General features: G+C 55.6%; 1 protein-coding gene across 2 annotated transcripts; it reads right to left on the bottom strand.

The window, feature by feature from the left end:
* Positions 1 to 62: 62 nt before the first annotated feature.
* Sema3f (semaphorin 3F) lies at positions 63 to 27,671 on the bottom strand. Of its 2 annotated transcripts, XM_041677498.1 has the most exons (19): positions 27,152 to 27,671; positions 23,260 to 23,419; positions 10,994 to 11,154; positions 10,827 to 10,889; positions 10,605 to 10,724; positions 9,761 to 9,853; positions 8,170 to 8,263; positions 6,816 to 6,935; positions 6,487 to 6,626; positions 6,268 to 6,382; positions 6,064 to 6,133; positions 5,777 to 5,921; positions 4,101 to 4,323; positions 3,422 to 3,510; positions 3,251 to 3,292; positions 2,911 to 3,068; positions 2,655 to 2,722; positions 2,267 to 2,400; positions 63 to 1,436 (listed from the first exon to the last, which is right to left on the bottom strand). In XM_041677498.1, the coding sequence occupies exons 2-19, from the start codon at positions 23,369 to 23,371 to the stop codon at positions 1,026 to 1,028; spliced, it is 2,358 nt and encodes a 785-aa protein (XP_041533432.1). In that variant the 5' UTR covers positions 23,372 to 23,419; positions 27,152 to 27,671; the 3' UTR covers positions 63 to 1,025. The 2 variants fall into 2 exon arrangements, with proteins under 2 accessions (XP_041533432.1, XP_041533433.1); XM_041677499.1 differs by lacking the exon at positions 9,761 to 9,853.

Raw genomic sequence — 27,671 nt, 5'->3', positions numbered from 1 at the left:
AGGCTGGCCTCAAAGGCACAGAGATTAGCCTGCCTCTGGCTCTCTAGTGCTGAGACGTGTGGGCCTAACCCACCTCCATTCCCACTCCAACCACCAAGGAGAGAAGGCAAAGTCTAGTCCCAGAGCCAGTGTTTATTAGCAAGATGGAACCCAAGAGTGGCTATGGCCTGGGGAGCAGAGGGCTGCAGGAGCCCCCCCCCCCATCTACCCAACTGCCCTCCCAGAGCTATTTACACCCATCACCAGAAGCGGTGGGCAGAAGGGAACCTTGGGGATGCCCTGCAGACCCTGGGCCTCCACCATGGCCCATCAACCCTCAGGGCTGGGGGCTCTTTTGAGCCACACCTGTATCCAGCCTGCTGCTTCTCTCCCCACGGGTCAAGGTGGCAAGGAGGTAGAGTGGGGTGGACCTGTCAGGACAGGCAAGGAAGGGAGAAGAGAAAGACCTGCCCCACCCAGGCAGACTTCTCTTCTGCTCCCAATAAATAGAGAATAAATACCTGGGAAAGGTTGGCCTTGACTGAGCACCCCTGACCCAGGCAGGGGCCTGAATCCTGTGATGGCCCCATCCTCCCTTCTGAGTGCCCTCAGGCCCCACCCCCAGACACCACAGCAGTCCTGGTGTCCATGTCTACGCCACGGAACAGCTGACAAAACTCATCAGCAAAGGTATATGGTCCATGCCCTGGCAAATAGGGCTCGCTCCCTCCCTGTGTTCCATAGATCTTGACAGCTGTAGAGCAAGATTTCCGCAGTCTGGGGGCTGTGTGGTCTTGGCCTGGCCCTGGCAACTTTCTGGGCCAGGCTGGGCATGCTCAGTCATGTGCCATTGCTGACCAACATGGGTCTAAGTTCTGAATAATGCTGCCACTAAGGCAGGCTGTATACAACCCACCAATAAATACTGTCTTTGCAGGGGTAGGGTATGTATAGAATATAGATATTTTATATATATATATATATATCTTTTATATTAAAAGGGATGAGGGGCTAGGCTGGTCCTATGTAGGCCTCCAGCAGTTGCCTCATGTGTCCGGAGGGTGATGGCGACGGTTCCGGGGCTTTTTCTGGTCCTGGGACTCAGGAGGTCTAAGTGCTCCTGGAGCCTCCCTGGGGTTGGAGGGCACATGACGCCAGTAACCCTGGCAGTACTGATGGATGAGGCCCACTTCCGGCTGGGCAAGGAGCTGGGCCAGCTCCTGATAAGGAGGTGTGGGGAGGCCTGTGCCAGGAGGTGGAGGGACGCTCACAGCCAGTGGGGGGAAGAGGGCAGCATGAACGGCGTCCCGGCCCAGTACATGCAGCTGCACCCGAGTGACGATGTGCTTGAAGTTGTTCTCAGTGGCCGTGCAGGAGTAGAGGCCGCGGTCACCAAGCTGCAGGGCGCGAAGCAGCAGCCCCTGCTCTGTACGCAGGAAGCGGTCCTCTGCACGAATCTGCAGGGGTAGGGGTGGGGGCTCAGGGGCTGGGTCACCACTCCACGGCCCTAGCCAGCTTCCAGATGAGACCACCTTCGTGGCCATTCCAAGCAGAGACCCACGTGGTATTTCCACGTACTGCTTGCACATGAGAGGGATCTGAACAAGGAACCCACACATATTCCCAGTTCAGGGGGTGGATGATGACCCTGGGGGTTAGGGGTTCTGAACAATGAATGAGAAAATTTTGGAGCACACACAGAATTTCCATTTAATGAGAATACCCAGTTGTGGTACCCACATACCATCTCCACATAAAGAGGGACACCGGTAAGGCTTTTCCAGAAAATATCCATAGAGTTTCCATATACTGGAGCTCACCCATGTGATGTTCCATACAAGGAGGATACCCCCAACAGAGTACAGACATGGAATAGTTATGTTCTTTTGGTTTTTCAAGACGGGGTTTCTCTGTGTAGCCCTGGCTGTCCTGGAACTTGTTCTGTAGACCAGGCTGGCCTCGAGCTCAAAGATCCGCCTGTCTCTACCTCTTGAGTGCTGAGATTAAAGGCGAGCGCCACCATGCCCGGCCCAGATATGAAATTTTTATTAAATGAAGCCAGCCTATGAACGGTTCCATATACTGAAGCCTATCCCACAGCTGTAATGTAACTCATTTCACTCCAGTGATTTCAGTGTAAGGGTGGGCACTTAGAAGGGGTTCACAGAGTGAAGGCTGCCCCAGGCTGGCTGCCATGCTCTGTGTCCCCCACACGGGCTCCCACTGCAAACAGGAACTCCCATACCCACAGTGCAGAATTTGCCCCTTGTGGGACATAGGAACTCACCTCACGGCGCCGGTCACTGTGATCTCGCTGGAACAACCACTTAACAGTGGCTTGGGGTGAGCGAGGCTGGCACTCAAGGAAAGCCGCGCTGCCGGCCACTCCATACTGCACAGACTCTATGGCATTCTTGTTTGCTGTGGATCAAGAGGGCCTTGAGTGGAAGCAGCATTGCTCCTAGGCAGTCAGTCTGTTCAGTAGGGAGAGGCAGGCATCAAGGGGCACCCACACACAAAGACAGAACAACATCACGGAGTATCTATCCAAGTCCTGATCCCATGCCTAAGATTCCCACCACCCAGGGAGTCATCTGCATCTTCAAGGTGTGTGTGGGAGGGTCTGTGGGCATAGCTGAGAAGCACCCTACAGGAAGGGCAACATGCTCACTCACCATTGGAATTGAACCCACGGCACTGCCTGATGGGGTTCCCATGGCGGACATCTTGCCGGCGACTCCGCCTGGATGAGGATAACTCCTGAAGGAGTGTTCTTGGGAGGCTTGCTCCCAGGTTCCTGCACCCCAAGACTCTAGAGCAGGGCCCTGCACCCCAGGGCAGTTATGTCTTCTTATCCATGCTCCACTCTGCTCCCCAGCCCTCTGAGCTCCCAGAGCTGTGGATAACACCCAAGGTTTTGGCGGTCTATACCTCTTGGAGGATGCTGTATAGCGGGAACAGGCCTGGCCATCCCAGGCACAGTAGGGATCGCGGGCGAGGCAACAGTCAGCACAGGCAGCTCCATATGCCTGGCAGCGGTGCAGGCTCAGGTGTGTGACACCCACGGCTGAGGCCACATAGAGTTGTTGCTGGGGGTGGAAGCGGGGCAGTGTCAGCTCTCTTCCCACAGACAGTCCTAGGGTAGCCAGTCGGGCTGGACTCCTTCTCTCCCTGTTTCATGTTTCACTTTCCCCATCCTTGTGCCAAGGGCGTGACCCCACTGAGATGCAGGCTCCAACCTCACTCCCAGTCCACACTGCCAAAAACTCACCCTCTTGGAAGAGATGGTCATAGTCTTCACGGCTGCTGGTTCCTGGAAGAAAACAGGGGTCAATTTGGGACCCTGAGGAACCCTCCCAGCCCTGACTTAGGTCTAAGGTTAGAGGCTGGGGCCAGAGAGGGGTAAGGTGCTGTAGGCAGGACTGGGCGGTACTTCACCTACCTTGAAGACCTCCACTTCCTCCAGCATGAGCTCCTCCACCTCCTGGGTATCCTTGGGCAGCACGATGACCTTCTGCACTGTCCCGCGGTCTGGAACGGGCCGGGCAGGACCTCAGTGGGGCTGAGGATGCTGGGGAAGGGGCAAAGCCTCAGCCCCTTCCCCGCCAAAGCCCCATCTCCTCTAGGGCAGTGGAGTAGGGCTTCCATGCTGAGGTTCAGAGGCCTCCCTTGGATAAAGGGGAGAACTGCGGGGGGGGGGGGGTGCGGGGAGAGACTAGAACAGGACAAAGGGGGTCATTGCCAGGGTCTGCCCCCCACACCCAGACTTTCATTTTGGGCCCTGCTGAGAACAGAAAATGGGCAACTGAGTTGGAAGCTGTCATAATTGTGACAAGTATAATTACATGGTGTGTGTGTGTGTGTGTGTGTGTGTGTGTGTGTGTGTGTGTGTATACATGCATGGGCAAGCAGTTAGAGCCATGCATCCTAAGTTCTTTTCAAGTCATACAAGGGCCCCTAGGTGCCTGGTGTTCCTACTTTTCTGGCTATTCTGGTCAAGGAGAGAAGGTTCCCATAGATGAGTTTGAAGCAACCCCTAGCTGGGCAGAATCTGGCCCCAGGATCAGTTCCTCCCATCCAGTGGGCCCAGTGTGGGAGGGTCTGAGAGCAGCAGTGGGTACCTGTGCCCAGGAAAAGCACCTCATAGCGCCCATCAGCTGCATCCACCTGGTCCACAGCGACGGTGGTGAGGCGGTAGGGTGCACCTGTACGGACCACCAGGGGTCGCCGCTGCAGCGGGTACACAGCCTGGTACATGAGCGGATGGCTGCGCATGAAGTTGATGACCTCGTCAGGATAATCCTTAGTGGACTTCATTGACGGCGTAAAGGTTCCGCCAGGGCACTGCGGGCAGAGAGTGAGCATCAGTCCTAGGCTGTCCAGGTGGGACACGCGGACCAGACTGACTCCACATCTACCTGTTTCCCTTTCTGGATCCTTTCCTGACTTCTCCCTCCCACCAGATCATGCGTCATGACCTTGTGGCAGCTTCTGGCTGAACTGACCACTCCCTTCCCGTGTCCACATCCCTGTCCAGCTGTCTCCTTCCTCTCTGGCTGTCCCTCTGGCTTCACTGCTCTTTCCTGTGCAGCTGGGCTGCTGGCCTCAAGAAGATGACACACACTAGACCTGCTTCCCCCTCCCCAATGCTGTTGCTTCTGCCTTGGGCTCAAGTCTGTCCTCCTTCCAACTCCAGCTTCATTCTGGTAGGGAGCCTTCCCAGACCCCTTCCGAGACCAGCTTCCCCAGGCCAGTCCTGATGACCCCACAGACACACCTGCCACGCTCCCACACTCAGTCTCCTGGGGCACGCCTACCCAGGTCACACCCAGATAAAGTGGAATAGTTACCAACGACACAGAGCTCACATGGCTTGATCCTGCCTATTCCTCATCACTGTCCCTGCTGGCTGCCAGCCAGCCAGACTGACTTCTGCCCCTCTAAACTTCACCTCTCATAAAGGTTCCTAGAGTACCCTCTAAGGGGCAGCCCACCACAGCAGGCCCCATCTGCCTCAGAACCCTGGGCGACCACTTTCCTTACAGCCTGATGCATGTTGTGTGAATAGTAATTTTTTTTTTTTTTTTTGAGACAGGGTCTCTCAGTCCTGGCTGTCCCAGAACTCACTCTGTAGACCAGGCTGGCTGCGAACTCACAGAGATCCACCTGTCTGCCTCCCAAGTGCTGGGATTAAAGGTGTGCGCTACCATGCCTGGCTGAGAATAGAAGTTTCTAAGTGTGCTGTGTCTCACTGCCTTGTTGACTGGGAGCTTCAGTAGAGTGGAGTCCATGTCTGCAGAGGGTGGGGAGGCCTCTTAAAAACAAAGCAGAAAAGCTAGGAAGAAGGCCCAGAAGATACGATCACTGGCTGCTCTTTTAGAAGTCCAAGGTTAATTCCCAGCACCAACATTGACGTTACAACCATCTGTAAGTTCAGGGGATCCAATGTCCCCTCCTGGCCTCTGTAAGAACCAGGCATGCATGTGGTGCAGACATACATGCAGGCCAAGCACCCATACACATACAATAACAAAAACCAGAGGACACGCCTTCAATCCCAGCACTAGGGAGGTAGAAGCAGGCAGAACTTTGTGAGTTTGAGCCAAGCCTGATCCACTTAATAAGTTCCAGGGCAGCCAGGGATAAACAGTCTCAAGACAGGAAGGTTAAAAAAAAAGCTGGGTGGTGATGGCACATGCCTTTAATCCTGGCATTCAGAAGGCAGAGGCAGGTAGTCTTCTGAGTTCTGAATTGGAGGCTAGCCTACTCTACACAAAGAAACACATGGGGCACTTACTGTGCCAGGCCGGGGATATGGCATCTTCCCTGAGAAGGGCATCCACTGGTAGTTGGGGCCCTCCTTGTGAGCAAAGGGCCCATTGAAGACCATACGGATGTCAGCCATGGAGTAGACGCACACTGCAGAGCCTCGGAACACGGAGCTGTGTACGAACAAGCAGGTTACTGCTATGAGCCCATGGCCCTCCCCAGCCCATATCTACCCAACAGCTCATAACCAGGCCAGGGTCCTCCACAAGCCATAACCCCCCAATCCTGCCACTGCATGGCCTGATCCAACCTCACCCTGAGGAGGTAAAGACAGCATAAATGACGGGGTTCCTGACATCCTGGGTCTGCTGGACAAACACATCCTCTGGAAAAAAAGAGAGAAGGTACTGAGGACACTGCCTAAGGGAGGGGTCCCCCTAGAGGGACCCTGACCACCACTGATCCATCCCCCATCACCCTCTACAGCTATAGGACCCCGCTAGCTTGTTGAGCACTCACGGAGTTCATCGAAGTGGGTCTCGATGCCATCGTCCCCTGGCACCGAGCAGACGAGCCGTGCCTTCAGGAATGTGCTCCACTTGTTGACGAGGCAGCAATGGCCGCCATCATCATTCTGGAGGTGTGGGCAGGGAGCCAGATTAGATCAACTCATTCACCCCCAGACTGGCTGGAGTAGGTCTGGGGAGGGAGAGGCAGCCGAGTTTTACAGACACTTACGAGGCAGATGCGCCCGATGCGGGCATATACAGCGGGGTTCTGTGGAGCCTCTGCGGAGCGCTCTCGGAAGAAGAAGTAGAGTTTGTCATCGTTCCGCTCCGCACTGTCAGGGATGAGCTCAGCATGGATAAATGAAGGGTCTGTGGGCAGACAGGCGGGCAGGGGTCAGCAGCATGGGCACCCTGGCTATGTTTCTTTTTCTCCAATAGAATCCCCAATAGGAAACCAGCCCTGTCCCAGGCTCAAAACTCTCCCCCAGGCGTGCGTCTGTAGATTTCCTTGCACAGCACAGCCACACTTCCCACTAAGGGCTTGTGGGTGGTGCTCACCATTGAGCCACCGGGAGTTGTACTGATCGGTGCGCATGGCCGTCTGCTTTCCGAGCGTGCGGAAGATGGCTGCATCAGTGCCCATAAAATCGATGTACACTCCTGCATAGAGCTCCTCATCTGTAGGGGGGTCAGACGTTAGTCAGGGGACTGCTCAGACTCGGGGACTCCTAGGCAGAAGCACGCTCCCCCACACACTTTGAGCTGCCCAGGGCATGATCATATCTTTTGTTAAGTGTTTACAACTGGTTCTCGGAGGAGACCTGTCAGTGGCAATAGCCAATTCCTGGGATCCCCCTATCTCAGCTTGTCTCAAGCTGCTAACCTGTAGTCACCACAGAGCTGGGAGGACATGCCAGTGTAAGACTCTACTACACAATCATAACAGGCCTAAAGAGCTTCAAAAGCCAGATTACAATGTGGCAATGTAGTAAAACAATTAGGAAGTAATAAATTTTGAGCATTTATTATATTTTGCTTCCATTACTTCTGTTTTAATACAATTGATTTGGTTGTGAGCCTTTATAATTTGATTTTCAATAACAGCCATATTTAACAACTGGATCACAAAATTCCTGAAAATTCAGCTGCTGAGCTGGCTCCAGCACATCCTAGCTTCCTTCTGAGAGTCTCCAGAGTAAACGCTACCTACCCCCAGTTACAGCCCCTATTCTGGACTCAGCCTTCTTATTCACCAAGGGGAAAACACCTGCTCCTCCCCCAGCCCAGGGACCTTTCCCAGGCTTGCAGGTGGCACAGCACCTGGCAGCTGTGTGAGATGCCCTGGGGATGGACATTACGGACAGTCAAAAAGCAGGCAGAGGCCGAGACTAGGGGCAAGCTCCCCACGCTTCAAGCAGGTGCAGCAGCACCTCCAGTCTCCAATAAACAGGACACTGCCTTAAGAAGAGCCCCCAACTCTCCCAAACATCTGCATAGTACAGAAACACGTCCTCCCCAGCTGGTCTGGGTGCTCTGTGTGAGCCCCTTCGGGTCTCCTCGACATATGGAACCCCTCACACGACTCTCAGTACAAACCCAGCTTATCTCTCCTCTAGGCAAGCCATGGCTCCCAGGGTTCCAGGCTTTGCAAAGACCCCACTTGGTATCTCGGGGGAAGATCTGGCCTCTTACTCTCCCATCCAGAAGGCTGGGTGGAGGCTTATACACCCAGATCTGCCTCTCAGCTCACCCGGGAATCTGTGCTGTACCCTCACCTCCTCCAGGTATGCTAATAGGATAGGGTCATGTTCTCTGACAAGGTCAACTCAGGAGTGTTGGTAACCCCCACACCTTCTAGTGGCAAAGGCTACATACTGACACCACAGAACCAGGGTGGGGTGAAGGCACTCACTGATAAGGGCTGAGGCTGTGTCCAGCTTGGGGTCGTATGGACATTTGCCCTTCCCTGACTCCAGTCTCTCAGGCTCCAAGTAGAAGATGTAATCCTGCAGGGTAGAGAGGGGCTCAGCACATCCAGGCCAGTCCCACAGACAAGGATAAATTTCATAAGGGGACACCCTGAGTCCATCCCCCAGGGTCCTTGGGTTTGAACTCCATCCAGCCAGATCTCCTGGGGCAGGCCCATGGTATTTCCAAGGGAACTAATTTCTGATCTCATGCCTCAGGCAAGGACTAAGGATCAAGTCTCAGAGGTCCAGGTCTTGGGGACCACAGGGTGGGTTTATCTGGGCTAAAGTCCCTCCACGCCAACTAGCTCAGGAAGATGCTTGCTAAACCCCCTTGGGCTACAGAGGCCTGAACTTTGAGCTATAGCTGCCTCTCCTGGGCCAAGGAGGGGCTGCAGACCTGAGTAGGAATGGGGGCATAGTTAGAATAAGAATAAGGCCTGGGGTCTTATTCTCCTAGCATCAGGTCCAAACAGGGAGCCCAAGGTTTGTCTCCAGGCTTTTTGCTGTACCTGTGGACCTCATGATGGACCCAAAGGTCCATGGTTTTCTGTCCCTCCACATCTTCCCAGAGAGCCAAGTTGGGGGAAGGGGGAGACAGCTGAGATCGTGTGGGATTCACAAAGCTAACAGCCATCTATCCCCACACCACCCACTTCGCCCTGGGAGATGCTAGGAAGGCCTGTGAAGTCTCTGGGACCAGGGAGAGCTCGCAGGCCTGGTGGGGAGGGCAGGGCAAAGGCAGGGCAAGGGAAGAGGAGAGATGCACAGAGGAAGGTGGCAGCGAGTGGCAGGATGGTGATGGGAAGGTCAGTTACACTTCGCACACATAACCTCCTGTACACACAGGGGCTGCACACAGACCGGCAGGCAACACAACCAGCACATGTAACCCACCACACACACACAGACTCTAGACAGCCTTAGATCTTCAGCACTCCCCACCAGGAAGACAGACAGACACACACACACACAAGCACAAACATGTAATCTCATATGCACTCACATGCTGTCATTCACCGGCAGCCTCTGCCCCCCTGCCCGCCCCTGCCCAGCCCCAGCTTGCCTTACCCAGCCCAGACCCCAAGTCTTGTCTAATGGACAGAGAGACACACTGCCTCCTTTGAGAGCCCCATATGCGAGTGTGCAGGATTCCTGTATCTGCTACGTGACCCACAGGAGTCATGTGCCAGACCCTCTGTGGATAAGAAGATGTGCCCAAGCACAGGCTGGCATGTGCTCATGTGTGTCTCCACACACATTCTCAGGACTGAGGCACAACTGTCCCCAGGACTCCTGTCTTCCCCACCTGGTGGCTTCAGGATTTCTTGCCTGCAGGGGTCCCACTGAGGCTGACAGGAGTCCAGCTGGAGCTGCTTTCAGAACCTGAGGGCACTGCAGGGGAAGGGATGGGAATGGGGTGGGGGCATGAGGGAGGAGGGAGATACTGGGGAAGCTGGCCTTGGGGCCAGGCCCAGGGTAAACTGAGCTCAGAAGTCATTTGGCTTGGCAAAAGACTAGAAGGATGAGGCCCACCTGGCGTGGGGCTGTGGGCGTCGGGCGGTCGGCACCATCTGTGGCCCTGCTGCCTCGGCCTCTGACCACCTGCATCTGGGTCCACGGCGGGGCCTGAGAAGACGAGGAATAGAGAGTTAGAGCTGGGGATGGCAGGGGCTGGGGGAGCGGGCTTGGGCTGCCAGCCTCTCATACCACACAGGCCAGGAACACACATGAACACATGGGCCCCCAGAGAACGTATATGCATGTGTACACACACATACACACAGGCTTGGCACACGCCTGCACACGCATGTGCCCTTATGTCCAGTCACTCTCACACAAGCCCTACGAGATTACATCAACTCACATACATGCCCACATGGAAATGGAAAAGGGCAGAAGCAGGCAGGGTGGAGCAGAGCTGGGGAAAGGGCAGCTTCCCCAACCCCTGGGCCAAGGGGAGGAAGGCAGCTCTCCCCTCCCCAGGCCACAATGGTGGAAGCTGACCCAGGTTTCCAGCCTTCTGATACCAAAGACCCCACCAGGCCCTCTGACTTGGCGGTTGGTGAAGATCCACAGGCATAGCCAAGAGAATTACTGCCCCGTGTGGGGCAAATGCTTACTATGCACCAGGCACAGTGCTAGCTGGAGAGCTCTAACTCACTGCCTCTTCCTCACACCGACCTGTTAGAAGGGAACTGTGAGCCCCATTTCCAGGTCAGGAAACTGAGGCTCAGAGAGCTGAACAACTTACTCACCCAAGGTCACTGGGCTTGGAAGTGATAAGAATGGGTGGGGCTCAAGCCCATCCTTCCATCAGGACCTTGGAGTGAAGCCACCAGAGGGGACGGCAGAGTGCCAGGGCTGGAAGCTCACTCACCTGTGCACGACGGCCACGGTTCACATAGGTGCACATGGGGTTGTAGGCACCGGTCCCGCACACATACAGATGTGTTCGGTTCCAGGGCTGGATGAGCCTGACGAAATTCCCACACTCTCCCTGCGGCCAGACAGAAAGCCGTGTGGATGCTCAGATACCTGCCCAGTTCTGCTCCCTCTCCGAGGTCACGGCCTCACCCTCCGTGGACCCCAAGGCACTCACGTTGCCATCCTTGCCTGACAGTATGCACTCCTCAATGCGCTGTGGCGAGGCTGCCCAGTGGATCTGCCAAAGATGGGGGTTAGAGGATGCAGCCTGCTGGCCAGGCCCCTGACCCTGAGCTCCATGCCCTTCACCCTGCTCTGCCCCACTTCCAGGCCAGCCCTTACAATGAGGGGCTCTCGGTTGATGTCATGCAGGTCCAGGGACAGCACGTAGTCCTTGCTGCCCACGTACATGCGGTCATGGTCCTCATCCTTGAGCAAGATTCTGTAGTCCGTAGTGTTGAGCAGGAAGTTGAAGAAGTGGGCAGTACCCGTGGCCTTAAGTTCTGTGGATGAAGAGCAGGACACCAATTAGGGCCTTTAAGAGACACTCTCCCTCTGACAGAGAGGCACTGGGGCTACAGTTGTCCTAAACCTCCACTTCCTCTCCCAGCGCCTACTTAGCTCCCCCTCCAGTTGCTGACAGGCATGGAGGAGAAAGTGGGACATGTGGGCAGGCCGGAGAAGGGGCCACACCCAAAGCTAAACCCTTGATTCACAGGCAGCCCAAGCTAATCCCAATGAAAGGGCCATGGGTGCAAGCCAAGGTGTGTGATGGCATCAAAGAGTCTGCTCAGGTGAAGGGGGGTAGATGTTTCCTCTCAGGGTGGGGGCCTGAAAGGGTTAATGAGCAGGTGGAAGTGGGGGCAGGGTAAGGACATGCTACAGATGCTGGCACAGAGCCTGGGTACCCTGCCCTCACCCTAGCTGACCACCAGGCAGAGGACACAGCTGGCACACCTCAAGGTCTCCACGTGTCCTGAAACAGGCTAGCCAGACACTAAAAAGCCCTGAAGGAGCAGTAACACCCTACAGATCTTCAGTCCACCAGACCCCACAAGGCTGCGAATGAGACTCTCAGCCTACTCTGAATGAGCCAGGAGGTGTCAGCGTGAGAAAGGAGGCTCCCCCAGCAATGCTATATATAGGAGCCCCATGCCAGGGGCCGAGGGCAGGGTCCAGTTGGGCCTTCTGTTTTCCCTTCTGCTTGTTTGCAGCAGCCCTGACTCCCATTCTCAGGACACTAAGGCAAAGCCTTTCCTGGGAAGAATGACAGGTAGCTCAGCCAACATCAGGCCAACAATGCACACAGGACTCCTGGAAGTTTGTGAACCTGTCTTTGGGGGAGCTGAAAGGTTCATTTGGTAAGCCTGTCCCCCATTCAACTCCAGCTATTTTTAGCTCAGGAGAGGTGAAAATTATGATTGAGGGTCATGGATATCCACTAGAAAGGGGGAGTAGGTGGCAACATACAGAACACATACATACACACACATGAAGCAGGTATGCAAATGTGTCCTGCAACAGATGAGAGACTACTGGAACATATATGCCCATTCCCTGATCCCACAGCTGGCACCCAACTTCACAGGTGGGGCAACTGAGTGGAAGACCAGGACCAGGCACCTGGAGAGAGAACAGCTGAGATCTGAAGCCCAGGACACAGCCGGAAGGTGGCACCAGCAGGTGGCTGTCCTTGATTGGCCTGGCTCTGATTCCAGCTGGTCTGTAGAGACCCTAGGATAGACCAGCAAGCTGGTCAGGACACATGAAGGGGCTGGGCTGGGCTATGGAGGAAGGAGATCTGACTGTCGGCCTCGAGCCCGTGTCCGGTTCAGGTTCTTACTGTTTAGAACTGCAGGGCAAAGAGAAGCCTTGCCCTGCTCAGACCTGATTATGTAGCAACAAGGGAGTATAGGTGATGACCTTGGCCAGCCCCTGGGACAGAGGGACGCAGGGACGCCGAAAGATCAAAGGGCCGATCCCTGCCTGGCTATGGCTCACCCGCCTGTCCGGCGGCGCCTCTGAAGTCCTGGGCAGGGCACCCTGGGCACCTGTCCTGCACCTGTTGTTGGGTCACTCGGAGTCTCCTGCCTGGCCACCCAGTCACAGTGACAACAGGAAAGTAAACATTCCCCCACCCCCAGGGCTGCAAAGTGGCCAGAGAGGAAGTGGGGCTGCCAGTGGAGCCCCCCCCAAGGCTGGGACAGCCTGCCAGGGGTTATTTATACCCTGGCTGGGGGCATGGCCTTGGTTGTGCCCTTACTCATCCTGCTACACCAGGGGGCACATCAGGGGCAATGGAAGACAGGAGGGCAGAAGATCAAGTGGACACCTTCTAATAGCACCTAGGTCAGCAGTGGGAGGCTTGAAGAGCTAGCCTCCAGGCACTCAAGCAGACATAATCCCAAAGCCTCATGCTTCCACATCCCTATTCACTTTTGGCCTCCTAACCTAGACCCTACCCTATGCTGACTACCAGGGACCAAGATCCAAGTCCAAACCAGCATTCTGCTCCCAGGGCCCCACCTCCCTGTGAGAAAGACAAGCAAGGCATCACTGGGCAGACGAGGAAAGAAAGTTCTAGAAAGGAAACAGAAGGCTCTCTTTGATGTATGTTGATATACCACCACTATCTCCTCCAGTCTGCCCCAGGTGGAGGGTGCCTCTCAGGCACCTTGGAGCTTTGTGCTTACATCCAGTTTATCAGTGAGGACGGACATGAGGGTATAAGAAAGGGAAGTGACAGGCAAACTGCTTGAAGATTGATGTCTGAAGGTTGGGGGGCTATGGAAACCAGTCCTGGTGATGAGAGACTGCCTGCCAGGAGATGGAGAGCCGGAAGGTGACTCGTCCTCCATCATCAACAGATGTGATTCAGGACCCTAGGGACTCCTCTCAATGGCCTCAGGACATGGCGTCAATGACGGGTATTATAGGACACTCTGGTGTCACAGGACATGATGCTTTAGTCACTGTGGAAATGGTGAGGAGGCGGGGAGTCCCCAGGAGGCAATGCAGGTTGGAGAAGAGGACAGAGGGAGGTCAGGGATCCTTGGCTCTGGCTCCATTTCCAGTATGGCCCTTATTGACACACCCCCTGCCCCCCCTCTGTTGAAATACCCTTGGCTCTGAGCTTCGTTTTCCAGTCTAGAACGTTTCATGAGCATCCTAAATTTCACACTCAAGGTGGCCTGGATGAAGCTTGAGAGCTGTTATGCTTCTTGCCTCCTCAACACATCCTTGAAGGATATCTGTCTCAAGGGGGACCAGAGAATGGGCTGGGGTTCCCGGATCTTTTCCTGAGGAAGCAGGCTTCCTTCCAGATGTCACCATGTCTCCCACTCACATCTCTGCTACCCCATTTCCTAGAGCTGGGGAGACGGGCAAAGAGGGCCACAGGGACGGAAGAGGCTTCCTGTTGACTCAGCCCCAACCTCCGTAATGCCAGCATGTTCCCCCAGCCCCATCCACAGACGCACAGCTAAATCTCAATTCATCAGAGCCAGCGCACATAAGAGAAAAGCGGAGACAGGTAGTTCTCCAGGGTCTAGAGAGAATCATGTGTAGAGCTCTAGCCTTGCTAACTCAAGACACAGGTGCTAATGCCACTCATGCTGGATGTCAGGAGAAAACACAAACAAGCCCCACAACGATCCCACATCCTGGGCTGCTTCCTGACCTACCCTACCTAACCCGTGTACCACGGGACAACCTGACCTACCCTACCAAACCCGTGTACCACGGGGCAACCTGATCTATACTGCCTACCTTGTGTACCACGGGCAATCTGACCTACCCTACCTAAACTGTGTACCACAGGACAAAGGATCTGGGGTTTTTATCTTCTCCCCAAGAAGCCTGGTTCAGAGCGGGAAGGGACGTTCAAGCAGGTACCCTTGGTTGACACCTGCAGTATGAGCAGATCCTACTAGGTCCAATACTCTGTAAGGGACTTGGGCCCACAGGGTCCGGGGGCCTGAGGGTATCAATGTGTGTGGTGCTGATGCTGACCCGGCCAAGTCATGTCTTCAGACAGTCTTGACCTCTGCTTAGTGCATGACAGTAAGACTCCAGTCAGAGTGAGTTCTGAGCTTGTCAGGGGAGGGTGGTGGCCTGGGTGCTGTTTCCTGGGAAGAGCCCCACCCCCCGGCTCTCACCCAAGCTGGGCACAGGTTGGGTGGGGTAGCATCCGGGAAGGATTTTCCCGTCATGGGAAGGAAGAGCCTTTTCTGGCATCAGACACCTCATTTCCGCAGCCGTTCCCAGCTTCCAGACCTCTCCCTGTGGCTGTTAAGACACTAGCCTGCCCCAGAATGGCCTGGCCAAGGTCCAGGGGCAGGAACAATCTCAGTGCCTTCGGGCTTGATCCTGAGCTCTCTGCGAGGTTGATGCCTTACTCTAAAGAAGCCAGTAGGCGTGTCCACAGCCCTCCCCAGAGACCCCAAGTGGGCGGGCCCCACACCCTGCTGTGTGTCTCTTGGACAGCAGACCTGCCACCAGTGAGGCAGGGGCTGCTGCAAAAAGAAGAGTCTCATAGTAGAGGTGGGTGCCGCCCCCTTGGTTACAGATCCACAAAGCAATAGGCTCTGACTGACAGCGTGACCTCCCCGCAAAGGGCTGGGGACGAGGGAGTGATAGACAGGTCCCTGTAGCCCAATTCTGACCTCTGACCTCCTGTGAGTTAGTGGCAGCCCTAATCCCTGAGCTGAAGAGAAATGGGATTGGGTGTGAAGGGGCTGCCAATCTAGATCTTTGTTAGTGCATCATCCACCAGGAAGACAGGCCTCGTGACCTGGGGAGGGAAACTGAGGCAAACCAGATAGATCTATATCTTATATATTTAAAATACATAGAGATATAAAGCAGTGACAGTGACTGCTAAGTGGTAGAGCCCAGGAAATCCCCATTCAGCATTCCCATGGGCTCTAGGGAAGGGTCACCCTTAGCATCTTCCACCCCTCCAAAGCTATGAGGGGCCCCAGAGGAAGGCCCAGGGGCTGGCCTGGCCCCCTGGCTCCCAGCCTAATCCTCTTTTAATGAGCGGCCAGCCGGAAGGCCTCAGCCCCTGGCCACAGCTCTTCAACCCTGGGAGCCCCAGCCAGACTGATTTGGGGGCAGGGCATCCCAGAAGTCTTAGTATGTTCCACCCACTAGCTCAGGGCACTTACCCCATTCATACCATACCCAAAGCCAAGACTTCAGCCACGGACCAGGTCAACTCTGGACCCTATCAACAACAGTAGTACTTGCCATTGCTGCCATGGGCCCCCCCTTGGGCACTAATATATAATAACATGTAATATACACAGCCAAACTCGAGTTTCACTTGCAAGGGGGCTGCCACTGCTGATCACCTTTTCACTAAGAAACACTAGAAGTCAGAATGAGGATTTGGCCTTGGTGATGAGCTGCATCTCCTTGGGGAATAGACCAACCTAAACCACTATGTCCCCGGCCCCTTCCTGACCATGCATTATAAAACCCAGAAGCCTCCCTAGGATTCACAGGCCAGGCACCCACCACCAAGCAGGTGAGCCAGGTCGTTGCCAACAAAACCAATTACAGCCGCTCTCACCCAATTAGCAACTAATTATGGCCTCATAGTCCGTTCAACATAATTAACATGTAAATGACTCCGCGTGTTTATATTCAATAACCACTCTGATTGAATTTAATTTAAATGTCTGAACTGGGAACCCAGTTACCGTATTTCACCTACAGTTGCCACTTCCAGGAAACATACTCCAGGGGAGGGGAGAGGAGTGAGCGTTCCTGGTCCAGGTCCTAAATCCTTGTACTTCTATCCCAGAGGAGTAGGGAGGTAGAAAGGTAGGAAGAAACCCTGATGGGACCCTCCAGATGGGAAATCCTCTAGAACAAGGGGACCGCTTCTTAAGGGCTACTGTAAACATCCCAGCTGCTCAGTAAACACCAAGCTCAAGTAAGAGCCACCCAGATGGACTAAAGCTCCACCACTCTTCCTTCCCATCTCGGGCTGGGGGCTGGGGCTGGGGGCTGGGGGCCGGGGGTTGGGGCCAGCAGGCCCAGGCCTGCTATTCCCACGGCCGTTCTGCCCCACTGCCCACCTGCTCCGCCCAGGAGAGGGCAGACAAGGGACTAGGAGCCAGCTCATTCTAAAGCCAGGAAGAGCCCAAGGGAAAGAGCAGCGGGGTCATGACACTCCAATCAAGCACACACAAGCCCAGAACCGGAGGGTCCACACCTTGTCCTAGGGATGTCCAATCACTTCTGACCCTCTGTCCCAGCAAAGGAAGGCTCTCCAGACTCGATGCCTTCCCTCAATTCCACCTATCCCATGGCCCCATGGTGTCTGGGCCGTTGGACAGAAGGTCAGGAGGTCCCACAAGTACCACGCACAGCTGCCGTATGAAAACACACATGGGCATCTGCCAGGTAGGACCCAGCACAGTTCAGAGACTCCCTATATAGGGGAGGGGGGAGAAGGTGACCAGTGTAGGGCAACTAAGGCCAGGCAATCCCAGAATCCCAGAATGTGCAGCAATGTGAAAGGAACGAAAGGGCCAGCCAGAGGGGAACGGCGATCCACTTCTCAGGTAGAAAGAGTGAATCAGTCTTCAGAGGTCTCCAGCTCCAAAGGCCTAGGAACTCACCCCTCCTCCCACATTCCAGACCTGGCCCGGAAACCCCTCACTCCTTCCTCCATCACAGCCTCCTCCTCCACCCCCACGACTGCAAAAGACAACAAACTCTCCATGGCTCATTTACTGCTATAAATCACCCGGACAGACAGGCCAGGATGGGACGACAGGCTGTGGGTGTCAAGACCCTCCCCCTGCCCGAGGCCCAGCCATCATCTCTGCTGTCCTCCCCAGACTCAGAGTCCCTGCAGGCCCTTCCCACCACCCTTACAGGATGCCCCAGACAGTTGTAGCCCCTACCCCTTCACATTCTTATGGGGAAACAGAGGCAGAGATGCTCAGAGCCAATCCTGGAGGTTGTAGTGGTGCTGGGTCAGGAAAGGGTTAAAATCACAGCCTCTCTGTTGCAGCCCCCTGGGGTACCACCTACCTCTGATGCTGCAGAAGCCCAGATTCCAGCTGCTACTCTGCCTATTGCATATGATCCCTAGGACCCAGGCCCATAGAGGATAACGAGGACATCAGCACCAAGTCCCTTGTGGGAAGAAATAAGGCGCTTGGCTAGCTATGGAGACTTCAGAGGAAAGATCGGGTCAAAGTCAAGACAAGATAGTATTTAGGAGAAGTGGAAGGTGGGGGTGGAGGAAGAAGAAGGGACCTGCTAGAGCCAAGACTAGAGTTAGACTCCCAGCATTCCTGGTCCCAGGAAAGGCTTGATGCTTTGTGTCTGTCCCTGCCATGTAGAGCCAGTCCTAGACAGCCGACGCTTGCAGACAGCTGGGTGAGTATGCCAGGGGGCCTAGCTGAGCCCGGACCAGAAGCCACTGTCCAGCTCTGCTCTTCGCTATGTCAGGACCATGGGTCAGGGTCTGGAACCCAGAAGGCCCTCTCTCCCTGGGGCTTGAGCAGCCTGGGTGGGAGTTGCAAGCCTGCCAAGCTCAGGCACCCACGTGAGCAGGGCTTTGGATTCAGGCTGTATGTAGCCTTCTGGCATCCAAGTCTCTGGCAAAGGCCCTCTTGCTATTTCTAAGAAAAATGCAGTTGGAATCCTCTGTTTCTCCATGGGCTCCCTTGAGGCAGGACTCACATTCCCAGGATAGCTCTGGGCCAGGCCACCCCAAAACAGGCTGCAAAGTCAGAACAGAACCCACAGGAGGGGGTCACTGCAGATGCCCAGGTGCTCAAGTCGGGCTCTGAGAGCCAGTTTCAGCGGGAGGCTGGTGCCTACTTCCCAACAAAGTATTTCTTCCACTGAAATTTTCCCACCACCTATATTTAGGACTCGACCACGAGGAAACAGCTAAAGGCCGCAGGGTGCTGGGTGGTTTGAACCCTGACTCTGCCCCTCCTCTTTCCTTACCATTCTTTCCTCTGTTTCCAAGGCTGCTTCACCCATGAAACCAGCCTAACTTCTACCAGCCCACGGTAGAAGTCTCTCCCTCCTGACCCCTCCACAGCAGGTCCTTTCCAAGAACCATCTCCCTAACCAAAGGTCAGAATTCTGGAAGGGTGAGGAGACCTCGGGGCACCCCCCATCAATCCTTGCCCGTAAGCCACCGTCCCAGTCACTAAGATATTCTTCTCTGCTGGGGACAGTGACCGTATCCACATAATTCATCCTCCCAACACCACAATGAAGTCAGAACTATTCCTGGCCCCATTTTCCAGAAGGCAGTGGGAACAGAGGCAAGTTCGCTGTTCCAGGTCTATTGATAATCATGATGTAATCAAGGCAGCTCTCGGGATGCTCCTTCCAGGATGGGTCTGGCAGTACAGGCGAATAATCCCAGCCTCCCCAGAGGCTGAGACAGGAGGATCTCAAATTCAAGGCCTGCCCGGCCTACAGCTGATGCTGTTTTCAACAGGTTACTGCCATTCCCACTTAACAAAGGGGGAAACCAGGGCTCAGGGAGCCTAAGCCATTTCATAGAAGTCACACAGTCACCAAGGATAGGACTGGGGTTTGATGGCAACAGCGTGACATTCCAACTGAAGGAGGCACTGGAGGTCCCTAGTAGTCAAGGCCCTGAAGCTACCTTTTGAGGTATCACTTCTGGAGAAGGAGAAGGGACGTGCACATACACACAGGTGTGTAGGCAGCCAAGAACCTTCTTTGGGGTTCGTTGCCTCCCAAGCCACAGGGTAAAAGATGCCTTTGGGGCCCCGAGTGAGATTTGTATCTTGGCAGTTTCTCTTTAAATTCTTTACGATTACGAAGCCGTGAGGGCTGCCAGGGAACATGATTTACTCCTTGAGCATGCACCAGCTCCCCACTCAGTGCCAAGGCAAGCTGGAGCCAGCAGGGCGGGGTGGGCAACATGCCAGAGCCTGAGACAAGGCCCGGGCTTCCGAAAGGCCCAGCCAGTGCGCCCCATCCAAAGCTTGGGGTGAGACTGGGTTAAAGGCCGAGGCTCCTGACCTGAGTGAGTTGGGCCTTCTACAATCACAGGGATCCAGCCTCCATCTCCTCCAGAGCCAACTGTCATCTTGGCTCATCCTGGAATGCCTACCCCTCCCTAGGGTAAGAGCTCAAACCCACTGTGGCTGTCCAAGCCACCTGACCCCTGCCTAGCTCCCTGATGCCACCACTGGCCTCAGTTCCTGTACCTCTTCCTCCTTCTTACTTCTCGGCAATTACAAGTTCCTCATAGAGTTTGGGGACTCAGGGAACCCCTAGGGGCCAGAGTGATACTCCAGCTCTCCAGTCCTGCCCTTACCTCTCAGTGAAGCCTGGGCCAAGGCTCTGTCAAGGCTTGCTTCAAGCCCTTACACCTCAACCCCTATCCACCACCCAAGGGTAGAGCAAATGACTTGTAAATACTCATTCCCTTCATTTCCAACAAGAAAAAGCAACCTGGTCCACTTATGCCACATGCAAAGGAGTGGGCACCGCACCGAGAGGTAGAAGGCAGGGACCAGCCCACAGAGTGCTCAGCCTCGCTGAGGGGCCAGGTGCGCCTGGGGTCAGAGCCAACCCGGGCTCTCACCTCAGCAAAGGCGTCCACTCTCACCTTCATTATTGGCAGCTTCTTCCCTGCTCTCCATCCACACAAGGACCATTTGCTCCCTCTCCTCATTCCTACACCTCAGTTTCCCCAGTAGCGCAGCTGCCTCACGTCACCACGAGATCCGATCCGTCACCACTGAGATCAGTCTCTCCCACCAAACAAAATTCTCAGCCCCAAATCCTTGCCAAAGCCAGCCAGACAGCAGTGGCATGTTGGGGTGGGGGTTGGCTTCCTGGGGAAAAGTAAACATTCCCCACACAGAACAAAGGACCTGGCAGGGCCTGGCACCTCCCTACTGCTGTTAGGATTTAGGATAGCCCAGGGTAGGGGAAGGAAAAGTTTTTCCATCCAAACTTGGCTTGGGATTCTGGGCAAAGGGGACTCCAGGCCCCATCAGGGGAAGGAGGAAGGGTTTACTGTCTAGGATCCCCAGCAGGCATCCAGAAGCAGGAAGAAAAGACACATCTGGTGCCCCTGGAAGGTGGTGGTCCCACTTGGCTCCTCTGTGCTGCTAAGAGATGGACACAGAAATCTTCCAGTCTGAATGAACACAGGGCCCCTTTGCTCTCATGCCCCGCTGGCTCTAGACCTGGGGTGCCTGGGCGGATGGGTGGGCTGCAAGCTGGAAGCTGGTCTAATTCCTGCCTTTGTTCTTTTATCTTCTCTGGGCAGTGTAACCCCTCACACCAGCACCTCTGCCCAGGAGAGTCTAGCTGAATCCAGTGAAGTGGCAAGCTCTGCTACAACACCCAAAGCGCGTCAAGACAGGCATTTTCAGCCAGGTGGTGGTGGCACAAGCCTTTAATCCCAGCACTCAGGAGGCAGAAGCAGACAGATCTCTGTGAGTTCAAGGCCAGCCTGGTCTACAAGAGCTAGTTTCAGGGCAAGGCTCCAAAGCAAGGCTCAAGACAGAGAAATTCTGTCTTGAAAAACCAAAAAAAAAAAAAAAGCCAGCATCTTCTCCCACCTTGGCTTCCAGCTGCTGTGTGTGTCCCTCCAAGGAAGAAGGAGAAACAGACTCACAAAGTCCACGTTACCAATAGTGCTTCTGAGAGCAACTCTCTATGAACCCCGTATGTGCACCCTGGACGGGAAGACCCCCACCCCACTCCTCTCCAGTCTTAAACTGGCTGTGAGACCCCATTCCCTGCTCTCCTCACTGAGCCACTACCACTAGCAGCAGAGAGGTCACACAGGGCCTGGGTCCCTCTGTGGGGCCACCTAGCAAGTGTTTTTCAGTTAGTCTCCTTATGGGCACTTCATCTTGTTTACTGCAGAGTTCCCAGGGCTCAGCAAAGTGGAGCACACAGTAGGTGCTCGAGCACCGCTAAACTGAGCTCACATCCAGGCATAATACTAGGACCTGAGGTCAGGTGAGAACAGGTGGGGTGGGGGTGTCATTTTGGCTAATGAACCTGCCTAGGCAAAAGTTCAAAGTCCCAGGATGGGGTAGTCCCAAGCATCCTCCAACCCTACCCAGGCCGCATAGGCACAGCAAACAACACCGTAGGCTGGCTGCCAGGAAGCTGGGCTTTTAGTCACTGTGGGTGTCGGCTTCAGAGCTAATTGAGAGGGAATCGACCCAACTCGATGTGGGCGCCAGCAAGCCCAGGACACCAGGGTTCTATTTCTGGCCTTGTCTCTGCCTCCTGGCCTGACCTTGGCCCTGCCCTTGCCTGAGCCTCAGTTTCTTCCTCTGGAAAACAGGAGCAAAGCTTTTTCCCCTTTGCCCCTGAGGTTCGACAAGGTTTAAAAGGAGCACCCAGGAGAATGTCCTATGTCTTCTTGCTTTCTGGCATGAATTTCAATAAAAATAATACCAAAAGTGGTAGACGCAGGGGTCCTGAGGTGTGGAGTTCAAGCCCCCTCCCGTCTCTTGTTGGGGGAGGAAACACTCCAGTGGCCCCAGGCAGGGAGGTGAGGGGGGACTGGCCCCATCAAGATTTATTAATCTACTCCCAGGAATCCCACCAGGGAAAGGTAGAAGTATCAGCCGAATAAATATCTCACCTTCCCAAGCCTGGGAAAGGAAGCCCTTTAGGAACTAGAACCCTTTAACTCTTGTCTGCCCATCAGGACTGGGACCATAAACCAGCTCACTTCCCACTTCCCACTCCCCCATCCCTCCTCCAGGTGTGGGTGGGAGGAGGCCAGGGGCCTTGCCAGGGAGCCATGGTGATGAGCTAGGGGCTGGGTTTCAGCCAAGCCTGAGGAAAGAAAGGTCAGTTCAGCCTTTCACCCAATATGGCTGCTGGGAAATCTGGCCAGCCGGGGTTGAACTGGCCCCACCCAGGGCAGGAGGCTGGCCAGCGCTGCTTCTAGCCAGAGGGTGGCCAAGACAGAACTCAGCAGGAACAGCACAGCCTGTGTACCCCAGGGCCCACAGTGTGCACACATCCACACGCACGCACACACGCGCGCACACACACACTATCCCCTGAGGAAGTGTCCAGCAAACACGTCATTGTGTGTTCATCTGCCGGGTGGGCTGGGTGCAAGGTGACGGAAGTAGACCCAGCCCCCCACCAAAGTCTAGTGACTTCCCAAAGTATTCACTTCAGCAACAGCTGATGCCTTCCCCGAGCTCACCAAGCGCTCTATTTCCCCACAATCCTCCCCACACAACACAGCCAACAGTGCCCTTCCCTCGCGGACCCTGGAACACATGCCTGAGTAGCCACACACCCAGTAGAACTGTGTGCCTGCCCCTCCAGCTGGCAGAGGCTCTGGTCTACCTCACGGTCTGACCCTCAGCCCTAGGAGCTGACAACAGCATCTCCCCACCTATGAGAGTCAGAGCTCAGAGAACCCAGTAATGTTTCCTCTCCGTCATCCTCCGGGTTCCATCTTTCCGAATAGTTCCTGCTCTCTCCATCCTTCCCCAAGTGACCGCAGAGTTTGCCCTGTGCCCTGATCTCAATCCTATCCTCAGCAGTGAAAGCCAGTGCTGTACGGAAGGAGGAGCAAAGCAGTCTCTGACCTTTGAATGACAGACGGACGCGAGGTGTAGCGGGAACCTGGTCCTGGATGGGGGCGGCAGGCCAGGCCCCGGTCAGCAGGGAAGCCCACAGGATGAGGCCAGTGCGGAGCATCGTGGAGGGGCCTAGGGCCCAGGGCCCAGGCTCCAAGTCTCTGGACACCTGGGAAGAGAACAAGTTAGGAAAATGTATGAGCCATTTCTCTTCCTTTTTTTTTTTTTTTTTTTTTTTTGTCAGAGAACTTATAAGGATCCTCCTGTGCTCGGATTACAAGCGAACAGTGCCCTGCCTACCTTCCCTTGTTCAACTCAACCTCTGACCAAATTACCTCAGTTTCCCTCCTTCAACAGAGAGTGACGGCATCTCTATACTCACAACTCTAGGCTCAGGACAAAGCTCATACGTTTTCCTGCCTTCCTTTGTCTGAGGGCAGATCACTGAAGAGCCTGAAGTCCAAGCCGTAGTGGAGTAGCTGGGAGCACCAGAACTGAGGGGAGTACCTGGAGATGCAGCCTTACCCCCTCCTGTCCCTCAGTTACATGCTGGAACACATGCAGATATTAGAAACCCCTCTGTGGTTCACGGCAGGTTCCCACACTGTGCCCACAGCACTCCTCCCAGGGCAGGAAAATCTGGACCTAATAATAGTGGAGGGGAATCATGGGAGAACAGGGAGCAAGAATGAGACACACTGATGGTCCAAAGCAGGGGAGATGACACCAGCCAAAAAAGAAAAGTCAGAGAATAGCAGGACTCACATTTACTAAAAAGCAGAAAACAGGAAGCACCCAGGTTAGACAGACAGAAGGACTTCCTCCATGAAGAAATAGCAGATCAGGAATCAGAAAGGGTGCTAGGGTGGCCAGTGGACCTGTGATAAACTGTGCACCAGCTACACTGCTCCTTCAAAGTCACCCACATCTCTGGCAGGTCCAAATTTTAATACTGTTTTTCAAATATTGTCTCCCCAGGCAGGCTGGCTGTTGGATAAACGCAGCTCAGCACAGTTGTTGAAACATATTGCTCCTTCCGATACAAATCCTTGCCAACTCCCACCCCCCACCCAGGAGCACTGGGGGTGGGGGCATTAAGAATAACAGCCTCATCCCCCCAGATCTGCCATGTCTATCCCTTTTCCCATGGGAAGCAATATGAGACCCATTTTCAGGCCACCAGGGTGTGTATGTGTTGGGATAGAGCTGGGACACGGTGGCCTGTTACTCCCTCAGCCAGGACTGTGCAGGGCTCCACTGAGGACTTCTGGACTCCAATGCCCTCCTCAGACCCAGCCCCCAGACCTGGAGCCCTGCCTCTCCTGCCAACGCAAACCACTTGGTGGTTCCTCAGACAGGAAGTGCAGCTCCAGCGGTGCTCGCTGAGTGCGCTGAGTGCCTGGCACACCTCTCCTTCCTCCAAGATCTCCCCATCCCAGATGCTCTCTCCCAGGGAGGCTGGCTGACTGGGGGAAGGGAGAACCAGCCCCAGCCCCCTCCCCCAGTCTGCTGGGGGCACAAAGCTAGTGCTGACAGAATTCAAGGCAGGCTCTGGCAGGGAGGCCGGGGAGCAAAGGGCTGTGTAGGGTGAATTTGGAGGCCCCCATGAGCAGCCCTGCATATCCACACATCCACGCCTGCGTGCCCACAGGTCTTTACAAGCAGGAGTTTGCTCAAGAACTTGACCTGCTAGTGGGGTGGGGCTCAAGGAAGCTAGGAGGGCAAGATGCTGTCTGAGTCCCTGAGAGCTTTGATCAGGGGGTTCATGTCAACCCCCCATGACCTCCTTTTTCCAGTATCCATTTTCACAGTGACAAGGTCAGGGTCACCAAAGCTAGTGTTGGGCTCACTGAAGGTGTCCAGAAAAGTAGGGGATCTTCCCATGAGGCTCCTACAGGGACCTCCCACAATTTTCTGGCCCTTGAAAGAGGTAAATGGGGGTGTGTGTGATGAAGTCTCTTGGGACTTCAAGACCAAATTCAGGGTCCCTCTTTGGCAGCCTAGCGGTGAGGACAGAGGAAAAAGAAGGATGAAGGACAGAGGAAAGGGGGAGGGGGCTCCTACAGTCCCTTTCCTTCAGGCAGCCCCCGGCTTCCTTCCATTCAGCCTTAGCCCCCTCAAAACCCCCATGTCAGAATCAGCTCAGGTAGATGGACAGGGGAGAAACTGCCACCGCCACCTGGGAGCCCACCAGGAGGAAAAACCAAAAGGAGGGGAAAGAAAGCTGGCGGGAGGGAACAAGGGAGGGAGGCAGCAGGCGGGAGGAGGAGAGAGGGAGGAGAGAGGGAGGGACGGAGGAGAGACGCCTGAACAAAGAAACGAGGAGCTGGGGCTGGCAAGGGGTGCAGGGAAGGGGCGGACAGAGGAAGGGGTCCAGAGGCACCTGGGGGCGGGACAGGGGGCCAGGTGGTCAAATTGTTCAGTCTGATCCAGACCTCCCAAGCTTACAGTGTGTGTGTGTATGTGTGTGTCGGGGGGAGCCCGTCTCAGCAAAGGGAGGTTGGCTTCTCTAGCTAACAACTGCCTTCACCGAAAAGAGAGGCAAGAACAGGACCACGGGGGAACGCAGGGAGAAAATTACTAACAGCACCCCATCAGCTCCTCAGCTATTCCCCCCAAACCCCAAGACTCCTTCCTGGATCCTTAGCTTCCCCCCTCCCCCAACACCTCATGGGTCGGGAAGCAGACCTGCTGGGCCTGAAACCCCCTTTTGTGGCCAGGGTTTCCCAGTCAAGGTCACCTGGGCCAGGCTCCATCCCTACCCCCCCACCAAGGTATGCAGAGTAGCGGGGGCTGAGGCCGGGCTTCTGGCCTTCTCGCCAACCCCCACCTTCCTACTTCCGGGCCCTGGCTCCTTTGGAACTAAGGGGGAACAGTGGGGGTGGCTATGCCTGCATCCTTGCCTAGTCCACGGGTCTATCTAGGCACACCCCCTGAGCAGTAGGAGAAGGCCCTGTTCCATCCCACCACCCCTGGGCAGTCCCGTCCTCCCCACGTCTGTAACTAGGGTAGCAGATACTGGAGAAACCAAGCGAATTCACGGGGACAGGAGTCCTTCCACCTTGCCCTGCTCCACGGTGGACATGAAGGAGGTTTCAGCTTTCGATTCCCCAGATGTTAATGGACGGGTGGCAAAACGCACCTATTTCAAGAATAAGGACTTAGTGGTGCAGCTGGGCCCCTAGCCCTAGTTCCAAAGGCCTCTTCATCTTGACACTTTCCTTGCCTCACCTACCCTAGGCAACCCCCTCACCCCCGTTGTCCCTTGCCCACTTCACCACTAGGGCCTGTGGTTCAAACTGGGGCTTGACTGCAGGCTCTTCCAACTTAACCAACACCTCACATACAGGGAAACCCCTAAATTCAAGCAGGACCAAGATGCAGTTGGGGGCCAGAGGGTCGGCAAAGGGCTGGAAGAAAAGCCCTTTGGAGGCAGATCTCTTGCCCTGTTCCGGGTGACCCTCCACGTGGGGGTTTCCCATTTAGACCTTCCCTTGAGGCCGACTGGTCTTCAGACTAGGGCCATTGAGGCAGTGCATGCGCACCGACTGGGAAAGAGTGCTACTGCAGGCGTCAGCGGAAGACTAAAACAGAAGGATCCGAACTCCCACTCCGCGAGGGTGAGGGTACCCACCCAAAACCTTGAGGGGGTGGGAAAAGTTAATTCTTCACACACCGGTGACCCGGCAGGCCACATCACCCAGTCACACATCTTTACACCGCCCGGAAGCCGCGGGGTCCCCGCCGCCGGGACAGGTATGAAGCACATCCTTGTTCTGTCGCCTGGTGCCCGCGGACAGTGCGCCACGGCTCGCCAGACCCCGCGCACTGTACACTTCTAAGGAGTTGCAGTACCGCGGGTCCCAGTGGGGTTGGGGGGTCGCGTTCCCTCTGTACTCACCTCGTCCACGGCGGCGGGGCCTGGGCGCCCGGACAGTGGTAGCCGCCGCAGCAGCGGAGAGGTTCGAGTCGGGCCGGTCCGCTCTAGCGGCCCCCCGGGGCCACGGCCCTGTCCGCGCCCTCTTGCCTCTGAGCCTGAAGCCGGGATCCACACCGCGACCGCGGCTTCACTGGTTCCACTGGCTTCGTGCACGTCAGCAGCCGAGGCCCCGGGCCCTAGCCCGGGCCATGGAAAGGCTCAGGGGCGCTCGGGGCCGCCTCCCCCGGGGCGGGCTGCGGGCGCCCCCTGGCCTGCGCGCCGAGGGCGCATTCCCCGGTGCGGGGCGCGGGCGGCGGCGCGCGTTAGGCTACGGAGCCCTGCGCTGGGCTCGGTCGGATGGCGCTGCGCTCGTCCGGCTGCCTGACTGAAGCCCGGAGACCGCGCGGGGCTGCACGGGTCCTCGAGGCGTGCCTGGTTCTACGCTGCGCTCGGGGCTCCCTAGACCGCTGCGGTTTGTTCCTTAGCTGCTCAGGTCTCGAGG

This window comes from Microtus oregoni, unplaced genomic scaffold (assembly GCF_018167655.1).
Source record: "Microtus oregoni isolate MIOR12 unplaced genomic scaffold, Mior012 000028F_ref0000031, whole genome shotgun sequence".
Classification (NCBI taxonomy): domain Eukaryota; kingdom Metazoa; phylum Chordata; class Mammalia; order Rodentia; family Cricetidae; genus Microtus; species Microtus oregoni.
The sequence above is the reverse complement of the archived record's forward strand: the minus strand, read 5'-3'. Positions and strand labels throughout refer to the sequence as shown.

Excerpts from the sequence above, each read along its gene's own strand:
- Sema3f (XM_041677498.1), bottom strand. The coding sequence starts at position 23,371 with ATGCTCCGCACTGGCCTCATCCTGTGGGCTTCCCTGCTGACCGGGGCC. Across the intron at positions 6,134-6,267 it reads GACCCACTTCGATGAACTCC|AGGATGTGTTTGTCCAGCAG; the intron begins GTGAGTGCTCAA and ends CTTTTTTTCCAG. Across the intron at positions 1,437-2,266 it reads ACAGTGACCGGCGCCGTGAG|ATTCGTGCAGAGGACCGCTT; the intron begins GTGAGTTCCTAT and ends CTACCCCTGCAG.